Raw genomic sequence first — 12387 nt, forward strand, 5'->3', positions numbered from 1 at the left:
TAGCAATTGATTCGAAAATGATTTCTGAGTAACTGCAGTATGCCACAGACACATTAAGTTATGGAATTGCTCTTGAAGTTGCTTGCAATGGCTTTGTTTATCCAGAGTTAGGTTTTGAAGGCGTTTTGAGTCCAGTGCAGACAAAATGGACTGAATGGCTTCTGCACTATAACAGTTCTGAGATTTTTGTGATGCTGCATGGTTGGTCTGTGGTGCACTTCTGCATATATCCTACTATAATAGATTCATATCAGCTTATCACCAGCAAATTGACTTGTAACAAAGAACTTAACAGTTTATTTTTAGTGGCCAAATTGCTGCAGCATTTTGGTCTCAGTTTTTAGCCAGCTGAGGCTATTTAGGGCAAAGAGAAAAGAACAAAGAAAATACAGCACAGGAACAAGCTCTTCAGTCACCAAGCCAGTACCCAACACATGATGCCTTCCTCAACAAAAGGTGTTTTGCTCTATGTGGCCTGTATCCCTTTATTCCTTGCCTATTCATGTATCTGTCGAGATGCCCCTTAAAAGCTGCTATTGTATCTGCTTCTACTACCTCCTCTGCAGCACATTCTAGGCACTCATCATCTCTGTGTAAAAAAAAAACAAATTGTCTCCTTTAAACGGATCTCCTATAACCATTTTCCCTTTTATCTTAAATCAATTTCCCCTGGTAATTGACATTTCTACCCTGGGATAAAACTGACTATCTATTCTATTGTTATTTTATAAACTTCAATTAGGTCGCCCCCTCAGCCTCTAATGTTCAAGTGAAAACAAACCAAGTTTTGCCCAATCTCTCCTCATAGCTAATACCCTCCCAACCAGGCAATATCCTAGTAAATCTTTTCTGTATCCTCTCTAAAATTCCCACATCCTTCTGGTAGTGTGGATATGCAATACTTCAAATGTGGCTGAACTAAAGTTCTGTAGAGCTGCAACATAACTTGCTAATTTTTATACTTCATGCCTCAACTGATGAAGGAAGCATACCATATGCCTTCTTGACTACCTCATCCACTTACGTTGCCACTTTCAGGGAACTGGGGAGCCGTACGCCTAGATCCCTCTAAGTTAATGTTTTTAAGATTTCTGCCATACTGTCTAATTCCCTCCTGCATTAGATCTTCCAAAATGCATCACCTTGCATTTGTCTGGATTAAATACTAACTGCCATTTCTCTACCCAAGTCTCCAGCCTATCTAAACCTTGTCATATCCTCTGGCAATCCTTCTCACTGTCTGCCACTCCCCCATTGTGTCATCTGCAAATTTACTAATCAGACCACCTACATTCTCCACAAAATCATTGACCGTGTGAAACAGCACTGATCACAGATCTCCAATCAGAAAGACACTCTTCTACCGCTATTCTTTGTCTTCTATGATCAAATCAGTTTTGTATTCATCTTATAAGAACATAAGAAATAGGAGCAGGAGTAGGCCATCTAGCCCTTCGAGCCTGCCCCGCCATTCAATAAGATCATGGCTGATCTGAAATGGATCAGTTCCACTTTCCCGCTCTCTCCCCATAACCCTTAATTCCCTTGTCTGTCAAAAACCTATCTACCAGTGACTTAAATATACTTAGCGAGGTAGCCTCCACCACTTCAACGGGCAGAGAATTCCAGAGATTCACCACCCTTTGAGTGAAGAAGTTCCTCCTCAACTCTGATCTAAACTGCCCCCCCCCCCCCCCCTTATCTTGAGGCTGTGCCCTCTAGTCCTGCTATCCTTTCTAAGCGGGAAGAATCTCTCTACCTCTACCCTATCCATCCCTTTCATTATCTTCTACGTCTCTATAAGATCCTCCCTCATCCTTCTAAACTCCAACGAGTACAGACCCAGTCTATTTAGTCTCTCTTCGTAGTCCAAGCCCCTCATCTCCGGTATCAGCCTAGCGAACCTCCTCTGCACTCCCTCCAAGGCCAAAATATCCTTGCACCAGTGCGGCGACCAAAACTGCACACAGTACTCCAGCTGCGGCCTCACCAGTACCCTGTACAGTTGCAGCAAGACCTCCCTGCTTTTATATTCTATCCCCCTCGCTATAAAGGCCAGCATACCATTCGCCTTCTTGATCACCTGCTGCACCTGCAGATTGGGTTTTTGAGACTCATGCACAAGGACCCCCAGGTCCCTCTGCACCATAGCATGCTGCAGCTTTTCGCCCTTTAAATAGTAATCCCTCCTACTATTATTTCTGCCAAAGTGGATACCAGCTCACTGTGGATCCCCTGTGACTTTACCTTCTGTATCAGCCTGCCATGAGGGACCTTGTCAATTCAGCAAAGTGACAGTGTGATGTGAATAGTCAGGAGATGGAGTCTTTCACATTCCTCAGGGACTAATTGCCTTCATCTCAACTTTGTAAAATGTGAAATTGTGTTTTGTAGCAGCTGAGCCTGTCTGGAGTGTTTTTTTTGGATTGACCTTGATCTCCCTAGTCTGTTTAGTTCAGTATGGCACTGAAATGCAATTGTTAACAAAACCTTCAGGAGAGTATTGATAGAGTTTGATAGAAATTCTTTTGATTTATACACAAACATATGTATCCCTGTGGAATAGTATTCAATTTTTAATCTATTGTGATTCTATTCTGAAGTTTGAATGCAGTGTACGTACTCTTTGATTATTCTCTCAGACTGACTGTATGGGCAGCACGGTAGTACAGTGGTTAGCACTGCTGCTTCATGGCTCCAGGGGCGTAGGTTCGATTCCCAGCTTTGGTCACTGTCTGTGTGGAGTTTGCACATTCTCCTCGTGTCTGCATGGGTTTCCTCCCACAGTCCAAAGATGTGTGGATTAGGTTGATTGGCCATGCTAAAATTGCCCCTTAGTGTCCTGAGATGCGAAGGTTACGGGGATTAGTGGGTAAAATATATGGGGGTAGGGCCTGGGTGGGATTGTGGTTGGTGCAGACTCGATGGGCTGAATGGCCTCTTTCTGTACTGTAAGGTTTCTATGATTTCTACTTCTATGTATTTCCCTAGCCAGGAAAGGTGAATGGAGAATGTTCTCTGAACTACTTGCCAATGCAGTTCATAATTTAGATGCTAGGCTTTGGTTATTCGTCTTTTCTCCTCTTTCCCAGATTGCCTCTAACTTAGTGATTTATTATTGCAGGTGAGGAATTCGAGGAAAAACTGTCCTCTGTGGTACCAGTATGCTGCAATTGCACGCATTTGTAAGATAGTCATAGTCAACCAAAGATGATATAAATCCTTCCAAATAATATAGGGGAAGATGCCTTCCTTGAATCAGGCAAACTTTAAATACGTGTTTTCTCATTCTAGACTGCGTACCTGATTCTCATTGCTGTAATGCTTGTTGCTCGAACCTACTGTGATGTCTGGATGATTCAAAATGGGACCATGATTGAAAGGTATGTTTGTAGATGTTAATAATATCTTTATATCTATATATAGTTTTAGAGTCATAAAATCACCACAGTACAGAAGGAGGTCATTTGGCCCATGACTCCACACATTTACCCTGCTAAGCTCCTTAACATTGTGGTCAATTAACCTAACCTGCACATCTCTGGATTGTGGAACAGTCTTAGGAACAAGTGGAATGAGAATTCTTTTCACAGCAATGGATTTCAGTTTTGGACCTAAATTCATGCTACCCTCAGCTGGGAGGGTAGAGTTGTACAAAGAAGATGGGGGTGAATTTTCATGAGCAGGAAATGCTGGAAAATCTCAGCAAGTCTGACAGCATCTGTGGGGAGAGAATAGAGCCAACATTTTGAGTCAAGATGACACTTAGTCAGAGCTCTGATGAAGGGTCATCTAGACTTGAAATGTTGGCCCTATTTTCTCCCCACAGATGCTGTCAAACCCGCTGAGATTTTCAAACATTTTCTGTTCTTGTTTCAGATTCCAGCATCCATAATATTTTGCTTTTGTCTTGGTGAATTTTCATGAGACGAATTGTCCTGCTTTCACACCAACGGAAAACAACTTTCAACCAACTGTGATCTGGCAAGGTCCTTACTGGAGAGCTTTCTGGGCCAGCTCATTTGAATAACCATTAGCATAATAATTGGTGCAAATTCCATTTCAAACAAGTGTATTTTACTCTGCAGAAACTAGAATGCAGCCTTCATAAAGACAGGATATCCTAGCCACTCTTCATTGCGGGTGTGTGAGTTAAGTTTTGTCACCTAGAAACCATCTGTTTACATGTCTTTTTTCCCCTTTGAAGAACTCTAAGAAGGCAGAATTTCAAAAAGGTCAAGGCATAGTGACAACTTACAACATACCAGGCATTGACCAGTAGGATCATCTATTCTTATGCACAATCTGTACACTGAGTGAATGGGTGTTCTTCCTGTTGAGTTAGTTGGAAGGGTTGTTCAGTGTGGAGCTTGAAAGCAATATGGATACCATTGCTGAAAAAGCAGTGCATGCAGATGAGCATGGCTGAAGGTCCACATGCATTTTATTTAAAGGCTTTTTCTAAGCCTATTTGGAGTGATATTACACATGTATTTTGATCAAGTTTGCATTGCATAATTGTACACCTAATCTCAGTTTCTATGCATGTCATGGTTTGCAGTGCAATTATTGGTCGGAGCACCAAAGATTTCAAGAAATACTTATTCAACTTTGTTGCAGCAATGCCAGCTGTAAGTTTGTTTTTATTATTTGTTATATCAACGGTTTTAGATAGCTATTGCTGGATTGATAGTCATAATTGGGTGCATGCATTGCTGTATCTATATTTTCTAATATCCTATTTACTTTGTAAATGGATAAATTGTAAAGATTATAAATGAAAAGTTGGTTGAATTTTTTTATTTGGATATTCTTGTTAGTCAAAATTTTAAGCTGTGCCTCCCAAATTTATATTATGCTAATGCATAATTTTATTATTTCAGATATCTTTGGTAAATAATTTCCTGAAGTTTGGCTTGAATCAACTGAAACTTCGATTCAGAGTAAGACTCACCACATACCTGTATGAGGAGTACTTAAAGTAAGTCTGTAGCTACTGAATAATGTATGGTATAGTAAAGTTATCTAGTTATTCAGAAATAAGACAGTCTCGTCTGTGTATTCTGACAATTTTAGAAGAAAAGTTGAAATATATTTGAGCCTCAAGTTGAATGAACAGCACGCCATTACCCTGTTTGACCATTATTAAACAACAATATAATTTTAAGTTAATGACAAACAAAAAGGACTTCACCCCTTGCATTTAAAAAAACCTCCAAGGGATTGCTTTTGCATTGATTTCAAACAACTTGGCGGCAGGGAGGTGGGTGTGTGCAGGGGAATGAGTGGAAAACACGCTCTCGGATCCCACTTCCAGAGTATGTTAGCTAACAGATCACACCTGCATGCTATTGCTCCTGAGAAAGTGCAAGGGAAAGCAGCAATTTGGAAGACAAATATTCAGGGAGCCTGAAGCCATGCCAGTACTAAGCGTGTCATTAGAGAGGATGTTTCAGGAGGCTGCAGCGAGGGAAAAGTTTGAGGTGGGGAGGGCTTTTATTAAGCTCAGCCAGTACAGGAATTGAACCCATGTTGACATCGCTCCACTAGCCTTCAGCCACCTGAGCTAACATGACTTCCTCTTACCTACCATGTCTTTCCAATTCGGGGGCCTTTACATCACTCCCACAAGCGATTCCTTGCCTTTGCCATTTCTCAGCATAATTCAAACCGCTTCTATATTCTGGTTATCTGAACTCAGGTCATTCCTCTCTAATGTGCTAGTACCATCATTATTTAACAGAACCAACCTTTACCTAACTTCCTGTCCTTCCTAAATGTCACGTGTCCTTCAGTGTTCTGGTCTGAATCTATGTCATCATGGCGCTATGTCTCTGTAATGGCTATCAGATCATACTTAATCATTTCTATTTGTTCTATCAGTTTATCTGTCTTGTTTCGAATGCTATGTGTATTTAGATACAGAGCCTTTAGTTTTGTCTTGGGTTAATTTTAGTGCCTTATCTACTAATCTACTCCAAGATTTATATTCTCTGTCCCTTCCTTTCACAGTCTGTTTATCATTTCCCAATGACATCTTGCTTTTCTCTATTCTTTGCCTTACCATATCTTCCCAAATTTGATCCTCTGTTCCCACTATTTAGATTAATACCCTTTCTACTTCCCTAGTTATGCGGCTCACTAAAACATCAGCCCCAGTGTGGCTTCGGTGTACACTGTCCCGATCATGCAGACAGATTCCACTTTCCTCAGTACCGGGGCCAGTGCCCCATGAATCAGAACCCACTTCTCCCACACCAATTTTTGAGCCACACATTCATTTTTCTAATCTTATTTCTCCTATATCAATTTGCACATGGCCCAGGAAATAATCCAGAAAATTATTACCTTTTGAGGTTCTGCTTCTTAATTTGGTGCCGAGCTTTTCATATGCAGAACTTTGTTCCCCATCTGCCTATGTCATTGGTACCTACATGGACCACAATTACTGGAACCGCCCCCTTCCACTATAAGTTCCTCTGCAGCCCTGAGCAAATGTCCCAAACTCTGGTGCCAGGCAGGCAACATAGCCACCTTGACTCTAATATCTTGTTACAGACAAGTTTCATTTCCCCTTACTGTACAGTCCACTACATTCTTCTGTGCTCCCCCACCTCCCCATTTGAATTACTTCCAATACCACAGTGCCGTGGCCAGTCAGCACATCCACCCTGCAGCCTTCACTCTCATTCAAACAAGCTGAAAGAATCTCAAATCTTTTGCACAATTTCAGAAAGACACTCCTACAGTCGTGCCTTTTGTGTTCCCTGATCTACCTCAGTTGCAGTCGCACTCTCTTTCCTTGATCACCTTACAACTCGGAAGATCCTATCCTAAGGAGAGGAGTGACCGCTTCTTGGTACAAAGCATTCAGGCAACTCTCGCCCTCCTTGATGTGTCACAGTATGCTCAGCCCAGCTTTAGATAGTTACATGGGTATGATGGGTATAGAGGGATATGGGCCAAATGCGGGTAGTTGGGATTAATTTGAGTTTTTTTTAGAAAATGGGCAGCATGGACAGGTTGGGCTGAAGGGCCTGTTTCCATGCTGTAAATCTCTGACTATGATTCTGGCTATGACTCAGTAACCTAAGCTAAAGCTCCTCAAACCGCAGACGCTTATTGTGCTTGCTTCGGATAACAAGAGTCCCCACATGTTGCAGCCATGACACATCGCCTGTCCTGCCATGCTGGAGTGTTTTAATTCATTACTTAGTTATTTTATTGAATTAATTTTCTTCTATATGTTTATTCATCTTACCTTAAATTCCTGTGTAGACCATGACCATTTACTTAATACTGACCAGACAGCTTGCTCCTTCCCCTGTAGTAAAGCAAGAATGTATTCCAACAGGGTGAAAAAGTTAGAAAAAGCAAAGGAGGATCTTCCTCCTTGTCTCGCCAAACTACCTCAACTCACCAAACTTGCTGGTTCCATGGTGGTCGCAGTCCAGCAGAGAACATGCCCACATGCCCTTGGACAGAGTATACTGAATATAATCTTTGACTGCCCCACATTCCTTCACATTCCCCAGCTTCCAGTCTGAATAAGCTACAGGTACAGGACCAGCTTAGAGACATTGACCTGTAGTAATAAAAGCAGTTCGAGGAAAATGAGTCACTGAACAAGTAACTGCTGTCGCTCAGCTGCCCAAATCCTGACTGCAAATGAGGAAGAAATGTGATGGTGTAGGGAGCCAGGTAAATGCTAGTTCGCAATAGGGTGCCAAAAACTGCTGGCAGTACTCCTGGCTGCTGTTGAAATATATCATTAACTCCTGTTGTTGTATTCTTAAAACTTAAAACGCTATTGGCTTTTTGTGGCCTAGACCATTTACACTCACATTTTCCAGGAATTAAATAATTTGCAGATTTGTATCCATTCTCAAGCGTCTTCCTGTTGAATTTAAACTCCCATTCCTTTTCATCTTGCAACACCCATTGAAGTTCATTTGCATTATTTTTTTATCTCCAAACTGTCTGTATCCATCTGAAATCTTTTACAGACTTCCCTTGATGTTTGCCAAATGTGTACTTTTGTGTTGTCAGCAAATTTCTTCCTACAATCTTTCAAAATCAATGGCAAACTCAAAGGGCTGACAATTAACAAATCAGCCTGAGCAAATAGTGTGTATCTGAGTATACTGCAGAAGACCAGGGAGAAAATTAATGGGGCATCGGCTATGGTGATGACTTGATTAATTGGGTACTTGAACCATTCCAGAGATTGGAAGCTTGCAAATGTTTCTCTCTATAAAAATGGCACAACTCTGCTGCAGCTAACTGCAGATCAGTTTAACCTTGCATCATTGCAGTGTAAAATAATGAAAATTTTATCAAGGGCTTGACAATCTTGGCTTTGCTTGTAGCTTTTTTTTAATTAAAATTTTGACGTACACAATTATGTGCATTGTATACAAGTGATACTGATTTTCAGTTATCTCACAATCCCTGCTTTGATTGACAAGAACTTGAGTCAACGCATTTGAGTTGTTTTCGTTGGAGCAGGGAAGTGGAGGAGGAATCCAATTGAGAGGTCCAGATAGATTGGAAAAGAAGGCCGTATGGCCTTTTGTTGAAGGGGGCATAACTGGGAGACGTAGATTTATGGTAAGATGTAGGATCTTTAGATGGTTTATTCAGAGGTTCAGGGTTTCTGGAACTCAATGCATGAAAGGATAGTAGAGGCCGAAACTCTCATTATGTTTAAAAAGTACTTGGATATGCAGTCGAAATGGTACAACTTACAAGGCTACAGACCAAGTACCAGAAAATGGGATTCGGTTGGATGGCTTCTTGTTGGCTGGCGTGGATACCGTGGGCTGAGTGGCTTCCTTCCATCTTGTATATTTCTGTGATTTTAAACTTTTCCTTCTGAGGGTCAGAGTTTGCTGCCTGGTCAGCTCTCAATTCCCCCTTCCTCTGCCACCTCTTGTTTCAAAATTGGTCTGATTGCTTTCAGTTTCCATCTTTGATCCTATTGACATTTGCCACTCAATTATAAAGGGACCAGTCAAATTGGACTTAATTTGTCAAGTCCAAAAGTCTGTTATGCAATTTATACAATTGAGGAAAATTACTGGAAGCTACAGCATCAAGTCAATTTTAGACATTTTCAATGGAATTATTCATTTAAACAGATACGTTTTTGTCCCAACAGAGGTTATACATATTATAAAATGGGTAATCTTGACAACAGAATAGCAAATGCAGACCAACTATTAACTCAAGATGTGGAGAAGTTCTGCAACAGCGTAGTCGACTTGTATTCAAATCTCAGCAAGGTGAGTTACGTGCATTGTTTTGTTTATTCTCCTCTAGGAATTACTACAGATTATAAACTTAAAATGAGAAGGTTCGATCTTCGGCAATATTTATTTCTTGATGAGTAATATTGTGATTGTAATGTTTATTCACTGTACTCTTGTCACATTCTTTCATGAGCTACTTTTTGACATGTGGCTTTTCTTTTCAGCCCCTTTTGGACATCTTTCTGTATATATTTAAGCTAACAAGTGCAATAGGTGCTCAGGTGAGTTGAGATTAAATTAGTGAGCTAATTTTATATTATTAGGGCGGCAAAAGCTTCTTTTAATTTTGTAAGTATATCAGAGGTTTTTTTTACTAACAATTCTTTCTGGTGGCGTAATTGCGGAAATATCCAGTCTAAAAATTCCTTGGTAATAATACTTTTTCAACTAATTAAATATGATGGAGGTGATTGAATTATTAGTTTTGGGTGTAAATCTTTGCTCCTTTCGGTATGTATGTATTTTGAGAATTGCCCTATTAATTTTACTGCAAAAAAGGAAATATATTTTTAAATCAATTACTGTTCGCCTTAGGGCCCTGCAAGCATGATGGCCTACCTGATCATTTCAGGTCTGTTTTTAACACGACTTAGAAGACCAATTGGTAAAATGACAGTGTCAGAACAAAGATATGAAGGCGAATACAGATATGTCAACTCACGGCTTATTACAAATAGGTAAGGAGGCTTTTGGTAAAATCAGTAATTTTGTATTTGTTTTTAAAAATCATCTTGTAATTGTTAATAACAGAATTTTTGATATGGACTTTATCAATTAAGGATAGCTGATATTTTTTATTGAACCCCTTTGCTACTTTCTCCTTCCGCCATCCTTTCTTATATTTTGCCCTCTTATTCCAACTGCAGAAGAATTATGTGAGTGGTCTGCACTGGCTTGCTATTTTACCTTAGCTATAACATTCTAATAGCATATCTGAAATCAGGAAAGTTTTGTTTCACATCTATGTTCTTTGGCTTTCTGTGGGATGGCCGTTATTGCACTAATGTACTGCTTGACTGTGAAAATGTTTGAAGCTAAATACAAAGAGCTGAATATTTGTGGAAAAGTTGTAGGGAAAACAACCAAATAACTCAGTGAGACCAAGATCACGGAGTTCTATTTAACTTGGCAGCAGAATCTCATTATCATTTTTCTTTCTTTTGCTTCCTGCTTGGCAGTTAGCTAAATTGGCACCCTGGCCACTGAGTTGAAGTTGGCTGTCACAGCAGTTGAGGTCACAGGTTGAGAGGGCCTAAAGGTTTCCTTGAGGGAGAATATGCCTATTAACCCCCAGTCTACAAGCCTGTCTTGTGGAGCCCACAGCTCCTTGCTCCTTTTCATTGCTGGGTTTCCTGACACTGGAAAACCCGCGTAGCAACAATGCAAGTTAAATAAGGCTCCCAATTACAGTGTGGGAGCCTGATTAAACATGTGAATGAAATGCTCAGCTTCTCCATGGCACAACACTCTTACACAAAGCCTGCAGCTGTAAAAATGACAATAGGTCAGTCTGTGCTATCTGTCATTTTTTAACCTGCCCATTGTGGAAGAGGGTATTAATAACAAGTCCAAGGTATATGTTTACAGTTAAAGAACCAGAATAAATTATCTGCACTTGTGTTCTTACAGTGAAGAAATTGCTTTTTACCATGGGAACAGTAGAGAGAAACAGACTATACATACTACGTTTAAAAGGCTGGTAAGCATTCACTTTCATTCTAAGCATATCTTTGTAAAGTTGCAATTCAGCAGATGGTGTAGTTACTTTTAGACTTGGTGGTAGATCATGAGATAAAACAGAGTTCTAAGTATCATGACCAACTCTAGTAAGATTCAATCTTCTTAGAAATTACTGTGTTTATAGTATGCTAAAATAGCAAGTATGTCCTCAAAAAATTTGGGCAATAATTTAATACTTTTCTAATTCCAATTAAAATACCAGTGACAAATGTTCTATACCATTGTAGTCTGATATTACTCCATAATTATTCTCAAAGATTTTGTATTCATCATTTCATACTTCACAGCTGTTGAGACAAAGTCTTATTGGGAGCCACTTTATGTTCAGTTAAATTTTGTCCTTTTTAAGTCATTTAAGTATAGCAAGCTCCTCATTGCACCATGGAACCTGACAGTGCAGAAGGAGGTCATTGAGCCCATCATATTTGTATTGGCTTTTTGCTATTGTAGTCCAAAACTAATCCCGCTGTTCTGCAACCCCTAATAACGCTCTATCTTCTGTCTTGAATGTTAATTTACTTTTCCTTTTAAAAGATATATTGGTCTCTAACTCAACTATTGCTTGTAGCAAAACAACTATGCTTTGATAATTCAACCCCTTTCCTTTTCAATGGCCATTTGGAATTAATGACTCGTCATTTTTAACTCTTCAATCAGAGTTTTCTTTAAATTCATTTGGTGGGCACCACTTGCCCAAGCCAGCATTTATTGCCCATCCATAACTGCCCTTGAGGAGGTGATGATGAGCTGCCTTCTTGAACTGCTGCAGTCCATGTGGTGTAAATACACCTTCAGTGCTGGTAGGGAGGGAGTTCCAGAAGTTTGACCCAAGGACAATGACAAAATGGTGATGTATTTCCAAGTGAGGATGTTGTGTGGCTTGGAGAGGAACTTCTAGATGGTGGTGGTGGTCCCATGCACTTGTGACCTTTGCCATCTAGATCAGACTTGTCCAACCTCTGGCCCCTCAGGCTCTTTGATGTGGCCCGTCATGCTGTTGGACTCAGCTGTTGAAGACTTCATGGGCATACGTTTGAAAAATGCTGCAAGCCTGATTATTCAATGAAAGGCTAGTTCTTCCATGCTATGGCTTCTGACTGGCTCACCAGGAAACCAACTAACACGCAGTCAGTTGACATCTAAGTTTGAATTATCGGTGGCAGCATGGGAAGCCCGGAGCAGCTGCAATAGGCTGGTGGGGCTGACTATTGCATCTTACTAGGTTGGGTTTGACTTCAGAGGAATCAGGCACCCTTCACTCAAATTTACTCCAAGGTGGAGACAGCAGCGATAGTGGCATGGGATTAAATTGAGCTCAGGAGGCCTCAGGTGGGTC

At 40.5% G+C, this 12387-nt stretch overlaps 1 protein-coding gene across 1 annotated transcript in view; it reads left to right on the forward strand.

The window, feature by feature from the left end:
* The window catches only part of abcd3a (ATP-binding cassette, sub-family D (ALD), member 3a), a 72962-nt gene that overhangs the window by 23398 nt on the left and 37177 nt on the right, over positions 1–12387 (forward strand). Inside the window, exons 4-10 of the mRNA XM_080195262.1 lie at positions 3295–3383; positions 4562–4631; positions 4884–4981; positions 9161–9284; positions 9476–9532; positions 9846–9988; positions 10941–11010. Of these exons, the coding sequence (XP_080051388.1) occupies positions 3295–3383; positions 4562–4631; positions 4884–4981; positions 9161–9284; positions 9476–9532; positions 9846–9988; positions 10941–11010 (651 nt within the window). The remainder of the gene's footprint in view (positions 1–3294; positions 3384–4561; positions 4632–4883; positions 4982–9160; positions 9285–9475; positions 9533–9845; positions 9989–10940; positions 11011–12387) is intronic.

The sequence above is a fragment of the Carcharhinus amblyrhynchos genome, chromosome 9, assembly GCF_965287045.1.
Source record: "Carcharhinus amblyrhynchos chromosome 9, sCarAmb.v2.hapA, whole genome shotgun sequence".
Taxonomy (NCBI): domain Eukaryota; kingdom Metazoa; phylum Chordata; class Chondrichthyes; order Carcharhiniformes; family Carcharhinidae; genus Carcharhinus; species Carcharhinus amblyrhynchos.